Source organism: Vulpes lagopus, chromosome 2, assembly GCF_018345385.1.
Source record: "Vulpes lagopus strain Blue_001 chromosome 2, ASM1834538v1, whole genome shotgun sequence".
NCBI lineage: Eukaryota > Metazoa > Chordata > Mammalia > Carnivora > Canidae > Vulpes > Vulpes lagopus.
In genome coordinates, this window is record NC_054825.1 from 127,525,026 (window position 1) to 127,539,344 (window position 14,319).

Genomic DNA, 14,319 nt, shown 5'->3' on the forward strand with positions numbered 1-14,319 from the left:
GCTTTCTGTTTTCTTGGGAGATAGTGTTGTATAGTTTACTATTGACATCAGACCAAGGAGAGTTTGACTCTTAACTTCTGCCACTTTGGTTCTTTACAAATGTGAGCCTTGGTCTCCTAGTTCATAAATGGGAATGACAGTAGGATCGCTTTAATGGGGTATGAGGATTAAACACCATGATGTATATCTTACTACAGTTAAAAGCCCCCACTAGTCTCTCACGTATATGTAACTACCATCCAGTTCAAGGCACAGAACACTGCCAGCACTCCTGAAGATTCCCTTCACCCCCCCCACCTAATATCTCTGTGACTTCCACCACATGTTTTTCTTGCCTTTGAACTTGATATGAATGAAGTCATATAGTAGGCATTTTAGAGAGTTGGGACCAAACTTTTTAAATACATAATGCCTGTGAGATTTATCCATGTTGTGGCAGGTATCAGTAGGTATCATGCTTTATCTTTTTACTGCTTTTGTAGCATTCCACTCAGTGTACACATCACAGTTTATTTGTTCTTTGTCCTTTTGATGAATTCTTGGATTATTTGCAGTTGGCTACCAAGCTGCTGCAAAAGCTGTTATTTTAAAACTAGTATTTGACATTGTTTTGCAGTTTCTCAGCAGTACGCTTTCATTGATTCTCATCTGCCTTATTTATCTAAAAGATTTTATTTTTAAGTAATCTCCCTCCACACTCAACTTGGGGCTTGAATCCTGAGACTGAGAGTCACACACTCCACCAACTGAGCCAGCCAGGTGCCCCCTCATTGCTTTTCTAAGTTTGTTGAACGATCTTAGTGACACATCCCTGCCCCAGCCTTATATACAGATTCATAGCTACTTTTCTCCTGTTTGGAAGAAGCCTGATTGCTTGGGTAGAAGGAAGAATGTGTGGGTGTGTTTAAAGTTGGAGGTATTAAGAAATAAACATGAATGAGTAAAGAAAGATTTTTGTTGTCTAATCAGGTAGTGTGATATGTGAGGCAGAACTTCAGCTAAGCCCAGATTAAAGTTTGTGGAATCCTCATTGACTAAAGCAGGGCTTGGCTTGTAGTAGGTTCTCAAAAATATCCATTGAATAAATGCATCAAGTTATCACAAAGATTGAATCAACATGCCTTTGACTTGGGAAGAATTATCAGTAGATAAAGAAGATAATAAAAGTAACTGAGGAGACAGGGTTAAAAACATGAGGATGCAACACCATATATCCAGTCATAATTTTTAAAAAGGATTTATTTGAGAGAGAGAGAGAGAGAGAATGTAAGCAGGGGGAGAGGTAGAGGGAGAGAAAAAATCCTTAAGCTGTCTCTCTAGGACCCTGAGATAATGACCTGAGCTGAAATGAAGAGTCAGCCGCTTAACCAACTGAGCCAACCAGGCGCCCGCCCTTCCACTGATAATTTTTATTTGGGCTTAGATTAAATTACTTCATTTCCCTATCCTTGGTTCTCTATCTAAAATGTTCTTTATTCCATGAAAAAAATTATTCCTACAAAACATATGTTTTGTGTTGATTCTTTAGGTCACTGGTTCTTAAACTTGAACATACATCACAATCACCCAGAGGACCTATAAGAGCAAAAATTCCCTGGCCCACCCATAGAACTTCTGACTCAGTAGGTTTGGGGGGGAGCCCGGGAATTGACATTTCCAACAGGGTTGAGTGATGCTGCTTGACCAGGGACCACACTGCAAACTGCTGTGGGCCGTATTATTTTTCTACTTCCTGAAGATTGCCAATAAACTGTTGGTAAAATCGTTTCCTAGGCTTTGTAGAGAACTTTTCTAGGTTTTAGTAGAGCAGCTTTTTAAATTAAGAGGCCTACAGGACAAAAATGGCCTGTTGTAAGACTGTGTGCAATCCTCTGATGGCTAACATAGAATTTACTTCAGGAATCCGAGCCAGTTCAGACAGTAATGTCAAACTATTCTCAGTGAAAAAGATGTCCTTTTCCACCTTGTTCATGTTGCTATAAGGTTTGTGTAAGTTGAAATTTTTCAATGTGCAGTTTGGGTTTTCAGCTAAGTGACATTACAGTGTGAAAACCCAACCAAGGCAGGCAGGTAATGATGGCTTCGGCAGCAGTCTGGTTCCAACGAAAGTCCAGATAAGAGCCATTTGAGAATCCTAGCTGTTCAGCATTTCTAGAATGATCAAACTTAATGTTGCCTAATTCTGAATGTTTTCATTTCGTAATGGCTCAGGGTAGCTGGAAAGGAGAAGCCAGTGGGAGTAGAGGGTGGCCTTACTGGACAAACTCTTAACTGACATTAAGAGATCTGTGGTAAGATTAGTGATAGATGTTGCTGTGGTGTTGGGCGGAGTTGTCTGTAAACTAATTTAAACACCTCTCCAAGAGCACTGTGGTTTTCTAGGTACTCTAATCTTCTAAAAATCAGAAAGAAGTTATTCAGTTCATTTGTTAAAGATTGTGAATGCATAATGAGAAGAGCAGACTGCTTTTTAGCTCACATGTAGTATTACATATTACTGTGATTTCCCATTATCTTTTTTCTATGTGGATGGACACATACTTATATTGCACACATATATGTACGTAAATATGGAGTCAAAAGTAAATCTTTCCTGGTAACAATTTCATGTGGTATCTTCCAGTTTGAAGAAAAAATGCAATGCTTTGCCTTTTTGTGGGGAGGGGTACATATTAGATTAGAGCTCAAGAAGATACTTTTGAAGTCTAGCCATCACGGCCAGAAATGATCTTGGGAGATCATTTGAAATTCAGATAGTGGTCATTGATTCACACCTATAAAACAGTATCTACCAGAATAGGTAGAAACTGCAGTGAAATTTATAACAGTGACTTATCCCTGATTAAAACCCAAAAGGCAAGATTTTTTTTTAAAATCCTTGTCCTGAGTTTGTGGTTTGATTTTAAATTCTAGGCAACTTTTTCTTGAGGCAAGCGTACTACAGAAAATTAAATTAACTAAGCTATGTATTTCAATACTTTTGGGATTTCAGAGATGCTGCCTATGGAAGTTGCAATTTCTACATTACACTTCTCGACTGTTTTCATGCAGTAAAGAAGGTAAGTGATTCATAGGATGAGCCCAGTGTTAAATTGGAAAATTACAGTCCAAGGAAACCTGGTCCTTCTTCCACAAAGATTTTCCAAGATGTGTATGATGTCAGAGATACCCCATTTTCTCCACTAATGTTAGAATGATGTCAAACCAGAAAAGTTTTTCTGAAGCTGAGTGTTTCTCTGAATGAGTTGATAGAAAAGCTACTTGAACAACAGAGGATGATAAGAGAATAGTTACATACTTAGGTGCTAAATCCAGACTTGCTTTGAGTATGTTGTGATTTCAAAGAAAAATAAAAAGTAAATAGATTACTGGTTTCCAAATTCTCTTTGATTTATGTATTTTATGGGTCTAATATCCACCAATCCTATTTACAACGGACATTTCTAGAATATAGTAACTGAAATAAACACTTCATTTTTGTATCTTAAAGTATTCAGTTTTTAGTTCAACAGAAGAATTTGTATAGCCCATTAGTTTGTTACTAGGTTTTATATAAGACTAAGTAGGTCACCACTGCTTTGTCAAAGCTATTTAAAAATAACTCTTGTGTTTTATAACCAGGGCTGCCTGCTGTCTTTGACTCCCAGGGATATTTTTCATATCACATTCTAAATGAATGGGGTTCCCTGGAGTTATGTGACGCAGCAGACTCTGGTTATAACATTTCCCTCCCTCAGGTATGTGTCTTGAATGTCAGGGCAGCACAAGAAACAAAGACTATAAATCAGCTGTCCACGCGTCAAATAAGTCTTCAACAACATCTCAACTTTTGTATGACTTGTATTTTCAGAGGCAAAAGGAACCGGGTTTACTTTCTTATGTAATGAAACATGGTGGCTTTCTGAGAATTGTGAGGACTAATTAGTATACAAATTCAGAGATTAATTAGTATACTTTTTTTCCGGTATTAAGCAACAAAGTATGGAACTTAATGGTTTTTTTTGGGGTTTGAGTCTGTGGACTATGATGGAACTGGTTGAGTTTGTTGCTGTAGGCTTTGAGGCAGCTCCATCAGGTCTCCGATTAGGTAGGTCATAGGCAGAGGGAGTGATCAAGAGATGGAGAGACAGCAGGTATAAATGACCCCTTCCAACTGCAGTTACAGTTCCTGCCAGATGGACCCCTGGGAACTTCTGATGTAGGCAGGCAAACTTGTCTTGATCCTAGAGCTCCCTTCTCTCCTTTAAAAGGAGAAACTTAGCCCTGGAAATGGTCTACTGCAACATTTTTATAGCAGTTTCTGTTGTTATTTCTCAGCTTAGTTTTTTTTTTTTAATCAGCTATTACATCCAAAGTCTCATTAATTAGCAGGAACTATAGGCTAAGATTGCTTTTCTCACTCTTTATTTATTTTTTTTCTGATTTTCAATTTAAACTTTTTTATTGGTATCTGATTTGAAATATTACTGCATGTATAAAACATTTATAAATATAATTGTGACTTAATTTTAATGCAGCTTCTAATAGGCTCTCCTTATGAATAGAAATTGCCTATAATTTACATTTTACTGTATGTTTCTGTTAGAAATGTCTAGTTCAAATAGTATGATATATATTGAGTATCTTGAATTCAAAGAAATATATGGTGTTGGAATTAGTATTAAATGGCTATATTTTTTAAAACAGGGGCTTTTTGTTTGATATTATAGCCTTGTTTTTCATTTGTATATCAGTAGTTTACATTTTGAAAGCTGAGTTTACAGAGTCACCCCTTTTAAACCAAGAATATCTTGCTGATCAAGAAACTTGCTTATGGGATGCCTGGGTGGCTCAGTGGTTGAACGTCTGCCTTTGGCTCAGGGTGTAATCCCAGGGTTCTGGGATCGAGTCCTGCCTCTGGCTCCCTGCAGGGAGCCTGCTTCTCCCTCTGCCTGTGTCTCTGCTTCCCTGTGTCTTTCATGAATAAATAAAATCTTAAAAAAAAAAATTCTTGCTTACAGATGAAAAGTATAGTGTAGAGAATGTAGTCAGTAATAGTATCATAACATTGTCTGGTGACTGCACTTATTGTGGTGAGCGCTGAGTAATGTATAAAATTTTCAAATCATTATGTTAGACACTTGAAACTAGTAAAACATTGTGTGTCAACTGTACTTTAATTAAAAAAAAATTCCTGCTTACATACTGCTTGGCTCATGGATTAGTGAGCAGGGACAACACTTCTCAGAGGCCACCAGCTTGTCTTTGTCTCAGAAATGAGAAAACTGCTTATTTTGCTTACCATGATCTGCCCACTGCAACTCAGAGTGAGGCCACAGAGCAGAACTTTTTTTATTGAAAGAATTTTCTCAAAATTTTGATTTTTTTCGTTTCAGGGACATTAATCTTTTAATTCAAATTCAGAAGAATGTGAAAGTGAAGATATTTATGACGTGGTGGGATTTACTTAGGATAAGTTAACCTAGGTTTTTTTCTTTTTTCTTTCTTATTTAGGGTTGATCTAATAAGTTGGTAGGATTACTTTGAAGACATGGTTTTTTAGCTCTGCATGGATAGGTTGATTGATGAAGGAAAATTTTAAAAAAAAGCAAATCTTATTAAAATAAATACTGTTATAACTGATTTTCCATATAATGGAAGCATTGAAAACACATAGTCTACCTTCCTTGAAAACTATTGAGTGGAACAAAATCTAAATATAATAATGTTCTTATGGGGTACCTCTTGATATTTTTAATTAGGAAATTGGATTAGAAATTGTTTTCTTACTTACATCTTTATTCTTAAAAGCTTTCCTTTGGATTTTAGGCAATGCAGTATGACCTCCTTAATTTCAACTCATTTAACCTTGATGAATATGAACACTATGAAGTAAGTTTTCAAGGATATTGCTTTAACTAACTCCCTTATTCATGTTTTACTTACAGAGGTAATATTCTTGGTTTTTAAAGAAGTGAACAATTTAGATGTGTATAGAGTAAAAAAAGAAATTCAAGTATTTATCTTCTCATCCCCAGTTCTAAGTCCAGTTTCTTAGTGGTGATTTCTGCATTTAATACATCTTTCCAGAGTGCATGAATGTGCTTATGGGCATTTTAAATTAGTATTTAATCTTTTTTTTAGTATTGATGATTTTCATATAGTGATTAAATGAGATCATAAAACCCTTAGCATAGGATCTGATGAGATGAATAAAAGTCATTGTATATCTGATTACCTCTAGAAAATATGTTTTTATCATAACTGTTTGTATGAAGTCAAGACACTATTGGTTGCAAGTTACAAAAAGTAAATACAAGTGGCTTAAATAAAAAAGGAAAATTAATTGACTTATATAAATAAAGAGTCCAGGAACTGGTGTGACTTCATGCATGACGAGATTAATGTACTCCAGTACTTACCAGAAATTGGGCTAGAGCTAGTTTTGTTCTTAGGCCAGCCCTCCCCAGTAGTGATGAAGATGGAGACCAGCAGCTTTGATTTACTCACTGGGCAAATCATCAGAAAAGACCCACAAGTTCTTCATTGGCCTTAGATCATGTCCCTGGGCCTGAACCAGACTGTGTTCTTGGTGAGGGTGGTTGTTGGATGGGCCATCTCAGTAGTTGTAGTAGAGTGCTGGGATTGGCTCCATCAAACAGCACAGACAGAAGGACAGAAGGAAGTCCAGAAAGGCAAAGCAATACTTGTCCTCTACATTTTTTAATGTAGTGTTATTATTTTTTTAAGAATAAATAATTTAATTCTACCATTCTAACCTTTTAAATAGGTAGTAAGATGCTGTGCTAAAGGTTTCTTTCACCAAGAATACTTGTGGAATCTGGTCTTTTTATCCTATGTGGTTATCTTGAGCGGACATTCTCACTCATAATGGAGTGATTCCACAGGCAGTACTTTATGCAACAGTATATGGAATCCTCGGATAACTGTCCTTTCACAATCATATTCTAGAGTAACTATTATTTTAATCTGTTCAATGTAACTGAACTGTTTTAATAGTTACAATTAGTCATACTGCGTTGTACAAAGATCTAAAATATATTTCGTTATTGATTCGTTCAGGCCAATCTTGTCTTTCCTTCTCTGTAACAGTGGTACCTTTCTGAAATACAATATATATTTAATTTGCATCTTAAACTAGTAAATGTGATTTACCATTATTTTCATGCTTGTCCTCATAAAATTAAACATTTAAAACATAAAATTTAACATTTCTCTTTTTAGGCATGTAAAACTACTCTGAATGCCATTTGGGGTTCTTCAGTGGAGCAGAGTGATGTCTTTGTGTGTTACTAAGAAGTAATATATAGGTGCTAATTAGTTCCCCTCTCACTAATGCAGACATTGTAGTGTTGGGCGAGTAGCAGGGTTGCACACAAATGCTATTTACTTTCAATGAAACTGCATTGAAATAAGAGGAATTGTTGAGGTAGCTACAGACCATGGGTAGTTTTGCTTTGTCTGTACAGTGTATTTAGAAATTTTGGATTAGTGTCTTTCATTGATTCCATGATGACCATTTTTTTTCTCATTTTAACTTCTCTGAAGTCAGAATGCATCGTATAATCTGTAATTTCTGCAATTCATTGAAATCTAATCATAGGTTTCTCATTAAGAATTACAGATTTCTGATGAAACAAAACTCCAGATTTCTGGTTTCATTTCAAAATTGTAGCATCTGGACACATTCTCATTCCTGCTTAGGCCTTTTAGTATGGAACATGGGCTCACTAATTCCCCTCACTGATAATTAAGTAAATTGGATGTGGGTTGCCTGTCTTGTAGAAATATTCAAGCAACTCCCAGTTTACTTCTTACTTGTTCTTAGGTGCACATATGTATACTGCAATTGCAAAGCTAATTGATCTTTTTATCGCTAGTTCTCTCTTCCTCCACTATTAAGTGTCTTCTAATTCCTGCTTAAGTCTTTTTGTATCCATTTCTATTGTTAAAGTTGAGCTATATTATGACAGTTGTTATGGTAGCTTAGTTGAAAGGACTTAATAACTAAAAGTAAGTGTTTTAAATTTCTGTTCATATTCATGTTTTCTTTCTAGAGATACACTGTGACCTTAGTGTACTTGTAATTTCAAATTTTCTGCTGGGTTTAGTGCAGATTCTCATTGACCTCCTTACTAAATAGCTAACAAAATGATGGAAGTGTATCCATCATACAGGTGTAAATATCAAGAAGTCAAAAATTTTGGTTTTTTTCCCTTTCCTAAAGGAGTCAAGATTGTTCATATTAGAAGCCAATTTGTCATTTAGGGAAATAGGGAAGTTTCTAGTCCCTCATAGTAAAAAGAAAAAAAATGCTTTTTTTTACTTAGTAGCAGCAACTACATGAGAATTTACCTGGATAAAAAAAAAAAACAAAATATTTTGGTATAAATTGGATGGCAATCAACTCTATTTTCCAAAGGCTGACTATCCTAGGAAAGAAACACTGTTTTAAGAAAAGTGATTAGGACCAGCAAAAGTTAACTGACTATTCCCTGGGAATACTCGTAGCAGGCTAAATTTTAGTCTCCTGTCTCCTGGTCACTTGTAAATAGTTTTTGTGCTAAAACAAATGGATTTGAAGTCCTTTAGACACTCGTTATTGAAAAAGGATGTAGACAGGAAGTCAGGTCTAAAAATGAATTGTACTGGTCTTCCCTTTGCAGAAAGCGGAAAATGGAGATTTAAACTGGATAATACCAGACCGATTTATTGCCTTCTGTGGACCTCATTCAAGAACCAGACTTGAAAGCGGTATGCGAAAATAGGGGACCTAGAGTATTGTTTTGTTATTAAAAGAAGTATCTATCCTGTGTTTTCCTTTGAAAGAGGCCAAACAGTTAAACCACATTTGTCTAAATTATTTAAATATACTAGGTCATGATAGTACATCATTTTGCCTGGCTTTTAACTTCTTAAATTAGTGCTTTTACAGTTATAATCAAATTGGTATTCAGTCCCTAGTCAAGATACTCTTTCCACCCAATTATAGGTAAAATTGTTATCCATTTTCTTTCTGCATTTGACAACATCTGGTGAATTTCTTTATGTAGGTTACCACCAACACTCTCCTGAGGCTTATATTCCGTATTTTAAGAATCACAACGTTTCTACCATCATTCGTCTGAATAAAAGGATGTATGATGCCAAACGCTTTACGAATGCTGGTTTCGATCACTATGATCTTTTCTTTGCGGATGGCAGCACCCCTACTGATGCCATTGTCAAAGAATTTCTGGATATTTGTGAAAATGCAGAGGGTGCCATTGCAGTACATTGTAAAGGTATGTTTCCAGGGTTGGGTAAAGAATGGTGGACATGCATGTATGTATGCTTTAGAAGCACACCATGCCCATTTAGATTATATGCAAGGATACATGAACTGACTTTGTTGTTGTTTGTAAGTTGCTTTTTTCTTAAAACCACTTTATTGAGTGATGATTGACATTACAAAGCTGTGCATATACAGAAGGCTTTTAAAGCCCTAATTTCATATGAACAGTATTAAATTAAATTATATTCATAAGTAACCCTACAAAACCTTAGCACATTGAAATGTATTCATTTAGGGGCGCTAGGGTGGCTCAGTTGGTTAAGAACCCGACTCTTGGTTTTGGCACAGGTCCTGATCTCAAGGTCGTGAGATCGAATTCCGCTCACACTCAGCAGGGAGTCTGCTTGAGATTCTCTCTCCTTCTCCCTTTGCCCTTCCCCTTGCTCTCACACATGCACATATCCGCTATCTCTATTTCTCAAAAAATAAAATCTTAAAAAAAGAAATACATTCATTTATTCCTCAAATACCTATTCAGTGTCTTCTGTTTGATATGTTCTAGAATATGTCAGTGAACAGAGCAGACTCCAAGGGCTTGTCTTTGTGGAGCTTATATCTATTAAGTTGCTATGTTTTCAGCAACTAAAGCAGTGCCTTGGCACTTAATAAGTATTTATTGAATGAATGCCTGTGTAATAATACACTGTATGATATACTAAGGTTTATTCAACTTCTCTCACTTTTAATAATGGAAAAAAACAACCTGATAGAGGATCAGTAAGGAAATTGAACAACACAGTAAACCAACAGAAATAACAGACACACTGAGAACACTGCTCCCCAAAAAAAGGAATACACATTTGTCTCAGGTACACAGAGGACATAGTAGTAATGGTTGCACAGCAGCGTGTTGGTTAATGCCACTGAAATGTACACTTAAAAATGAAATGACTAAAACCATCTCCAGACACCAGCCCTAAAGAAATCTAGATCTCTGAGTTACTGGACAAAGAATTTAAAACGACTGTTTTCACAAAGTGGTGGGAGGATGCTACAACTCTTTAGACCAGTGATGGTCGTAAATAGCCCTCAGTGTGCAGGACAGCATCCACACCGGCCCCACATGTCATTAGTGCTGAGGTTGAGAGACCCTGAAGTCAGCTGGTGACCATTTAAAAACCTGAAGAGGATTTGATAGGATTGGATCTTTGTTTTGGCAAGAAAATTGATGACGATGGAAAGTTTGGATTATTAATTGGAAAGTGAGATCCATTAGGGAATGTATTAAGTTGCTTGGGGGACCACAGTAGAGTACCACAAACTGTGTGGATTACACAAAAAGTATTTTTTCACAGTTTCAGAAGCTAGAAACCTAAGGTTGATTTCTGATGAGGTGTCTTCCTGGCTTGCAGACAGCTCTTTTCTTTTCTTTTTTCTTTAAGGTTTTATTTATTTATTCATGAGAGACACAGAGAGAGGCAGACATAGGCAGAGGGAGAAGCAGGCTCTCTGGGGAGGCTGATAGCTGTTTTCTTTTTGTCCTCTGTGTACACTCAACTCCTGGTGTCCCTTCCTCTTCTTCTAAGGACACCAGTCCTATGAGATTTGTGGGGCCTTCCCCACATGACCTTACTTAACCTTATTTACCTCCATATAGGGCTTTTCCCCAGAGATAGACACATTGGGAATACAAGTTGAACGTGGATTTTTGGGGAGGCAGGGAGTGGGAGATACAATTCAGTCCATAACATTGTGTTCTCCGGTTGATCAGTATTTTTGTCCTCTCAGGGCAGCTTATCCCAATAGTCTCCAAAGACGTAATCCATTCCAAAATCAGTTCAGGTCCAAAGTCTCTTCTAAATATCCTCTAAGACAGATAATGGGTGACACCAGGTACAGTTCATCCTGATGCAGAACTCTTCCCCAGCTGTGAACCTGTGGACTCTGACACACGTTAAGTGTGTCTAAAATACAGTAGTGGGACATGCCTAGGGTAGGCATTCCCATTCCAAATGAAATCAGGAGGAGGAAAGGGTTCAGGGGATACCTGGGTGGCTCAGCAGTTTGGCACCTGCCTTTGGCCCAGGGCGTGATCCTGGAGTCCCGGGATCCGGCTCCCTGCATGGAACCTGCTTCTCCCTCTGCCTATGTCTCTGCCTCTCTCTCTGTGTTTCTCATGAAGAAAAGAAAAGAAAAGAAGAAAAGAAAGAGAGAGAAAGAAAAGAAAAGAAAAGAAAAGAAAAGAAAAGAAAAGAAAAAAGAAGAAAGAAAAGAAAAAAGGGTTTACGGGGTCCTAGTAAGTCTAAAACCTAGCAAGGCAAATGCTGTGAGATCCTCTGGCCCAGAAGTAATGCTCTGATCCATTCCCTGTTCCACAGACCCACTTGGGCAGCAGCCCTGCCCCTGAGGTGGTAGGCAGGGACAGCTTGGCCCCCTGACCACAGAGCTGGCCCTACCCCCTAAAACCCAGGAGTAGGTAGCCTTGCCCCTGGACTTATTAGGGCAGTGGCAGCCTTGTTGGTCCTTTGGGGTTATACTTCTCTCTTCTTGAAGGACAAGGAGTGTTTTCATTTAGATAATTCTGTTAGTCCTATTAAAACCCCAGAAATCTGGAAGCCTTCCTTTATTTCATCTTGTGTATGTCCCTTTTAGTTCAGACTGGCACTGTGTCTGCTTGGTATAATCAATCGCATCCCTGTTTTTGGCTTCTGCTGAGATGACTGATTAGATCCCTAGGTAATCTCTTTATGCCAGTGGATCATTGACCACACCTTTGGGGTTCTCTCCAGAAAAAACGTTCTCTCTGTTTGCAGTATAGACAGGCCTAGAATTTTCTAAATGTTTGTTTTGCTTTAACAGTCCCTTCTTCAGTTCATCTGTCTTCTCTAATGTTTTACTTTAATGAGGAGAAACGAGGCTGTACTTTCTATACTTTGCTTATAAATTTCCTTTGCTAAATAAGTTCTACCTTCCAAAAATCACTAAAACAATTTAGCCAGGCTGGTGTTTTTCTCCCACTTTCTAACAAGGATTGTCTTTCTTTTGGTTCCCAGTAACCTGTTCCTCATTCCCATCTGAGTCAGAACCAGAATTACCAACACCCATATTCCTACCAACAGACCCTTCAGGGTGGTCTAAGTTTTTTTTTTAACATTGTGCCTTAAAACTCCCAGGCTTTTAGAATTCTGACTCCAGAGGTCGTTCCCATTTTTACATATGTTACAGTAGCACACCATATCACAGTACCAAAATCTGTATAAGTGAGGGGTTTCCAGTGGAATAGAACCAATGGAACGTATGTAGAGAGGAAGATATAAAGAATTGGCTCATGTAAATACAGAGGCAGATAAGTACAAAATCTGTCATGTGAGTAGGCAGGCTGGAGACCCAGGAGAGCCAATAGTGCAGCTTCAGTCTGAAGGCAGGCTGTTGGAAAATTCTCTCAACCTTGGGGATGCCAGTCTTTTTCTTCTGTCCAGATCATCAACTGATTAGATGAGGCCCACCCACATTATGGAGGGGCAGGTAATCTGCTATTGACAGTCCACCAATCTAAATGTCAGTTCCTCCAAATACACCTACTAGGCTGACATACAAAATTAATCACTCTAAGAGGTAATGATGGTAGTCTAGATGAGAGTAAAGGGGGACAGCAGAAATACAATTTATAAAGGAAATCCATGTGAAAATGGAAATAAAAGTATAGTAGAAAAAACTGTTGGATGAGGGGAAAAAATGTGAGAGTTTAAGCCCATGTGTTTGGAGAGACGATAGTACCATTAACAGAAAACCCATAGTGGAAAACAATGCACTTAAACAACTTAGAATCATCACTTTAGAAAGTGATTTTCACTGTTGACTTCATAGAACCATCTGGGGGATGTTAGCAATCTCCGTGTCCAAGCTGCATCACATACCAGTTAACTTGGAATTCTGGAGATGAGACCCAGTATTTCTGACACTCTTCAGGTGATTGCTGTGCATATCCAAACTTGAGAGGCACTGTTTAGGGAAGTAGATTCATGGGAAGCCTAAAAAATTCTACCTGCCCAACAAAATTCTGAAGTACGTGAGACTAGGACCCTTTGATTTGTTTCTTTTCTAGCTGGCCTTGGACGAACAGGCACTCTGATAGCCTGTTACCTCATGAAGCATTACAGGATGACAGCAGCCGAGACCATTGCTTGGGTCAGAATCTGCAGACCTGGCTCAGTAATTGGACCGCAGCAGCAATTTTTGGTGATGTAAGTAACGGAGAACTTTTGTCATTCCTCAGGGAACCATGGGTCTGGAAAATGATGGGAAGTAGGATTTTTCTTAGTCTCCAGTAACAATAGATCATCTGGGGGATCCCTGGGTGGCTCAACGGTTTAGCGCCTGCCTTTGGGCCCAGGGCATGATCCTGAAGTCCTGGGATTGAGTCCACATCGGGCTCCCTGCATGGAGCCTGCTTCTCCCTCTGCCTGTGTCTCTGCCTCTCTCTCTGTGTGTGTCTCTCATGAATAAATAAATAAAATCTTAAAAAAAACAACAACAATAGATCATCTGTAGGAGAGCATCGTTTGCATGTGTCTTTCTGGAAAGCTGTATTTTGATGATGTTATTTAAATGCTCTAGGAAACAGGCAAGCCTCTGGTTGGAAGGTGACTATTTTCGTCAAAAGTTAAGGGGTCAGGAGAATGGAAAACACAGAGCAGCTGTCTCAAAACTCCTCTTGGCTGTTGACGACATTTCAATCAATGGGGTCGAGAATCAAGACAAGCAAGAACCTGAACTGGTAATCGAACCATCCCCATCACGCTGTTGTCATTGTTTTCAGTGCTGTTGAGGACCTTATAGGGCATGGGGAAAATTGTAGATAAAAATAATAAAGCACATTTTGAGGCATTATCGTCACACAATTTTTTTATACTTACAGCCCCCTCTAGGAACTTTTTACTCAAAATAGTTAAAATAAAATCATATGTCCATAAAACTAAAATTGTTTGTTTACTCACTAGACACTAAAAAAGAGCTACATGAAGTAAGCTCTTTAGAGGAACCTA

The 14,319-nt window shown here is 37.9% G+C and overlaps 1 protein-coding gene across 8 annotated transcripts in view; it reads left to right on the forward strand.

Moving 5' to 3' along the window:
- CDC14B (cell division cycle 14B) overlaps positions 1–14,319 on the forward strand; it is a 101,946-nt gene that overhangs the window by 68,885 nt on the left and 18,742 nt on the right. For 7 of the 8 annotated variants that reach the window (XM_041736692.1, XM_041736640.1, XM_041736629.1 and 4 more), the window contains 6 exons: positions 2,993–3,059; positions 5,809–5,871; positions 8,667–8,754; positions 9,054–9,284; positions 13,380–13,518; positions 13,892–14,051. In XM_041736692.1, coding sequence (XP_041592626.1) covers positions 2,993–3,059; positions 5,809–5,871; positions 8,667–8,754; positions 9,054–9,284; positions 13,380–13,518; positions 13,892–14,051 — 748 coding nt within the window. The remainder of the gene's footprint in view (positions 1–2,992; positions 3,060–5,808; positions 5,872–8,666; positions 8,755–9,053; positions 9,285–13,379; positions 13,519–13,891; positions 14,052–14,319) is intronic. The other variant, XM_041736659.1, reaches the window with a different exon arrangement.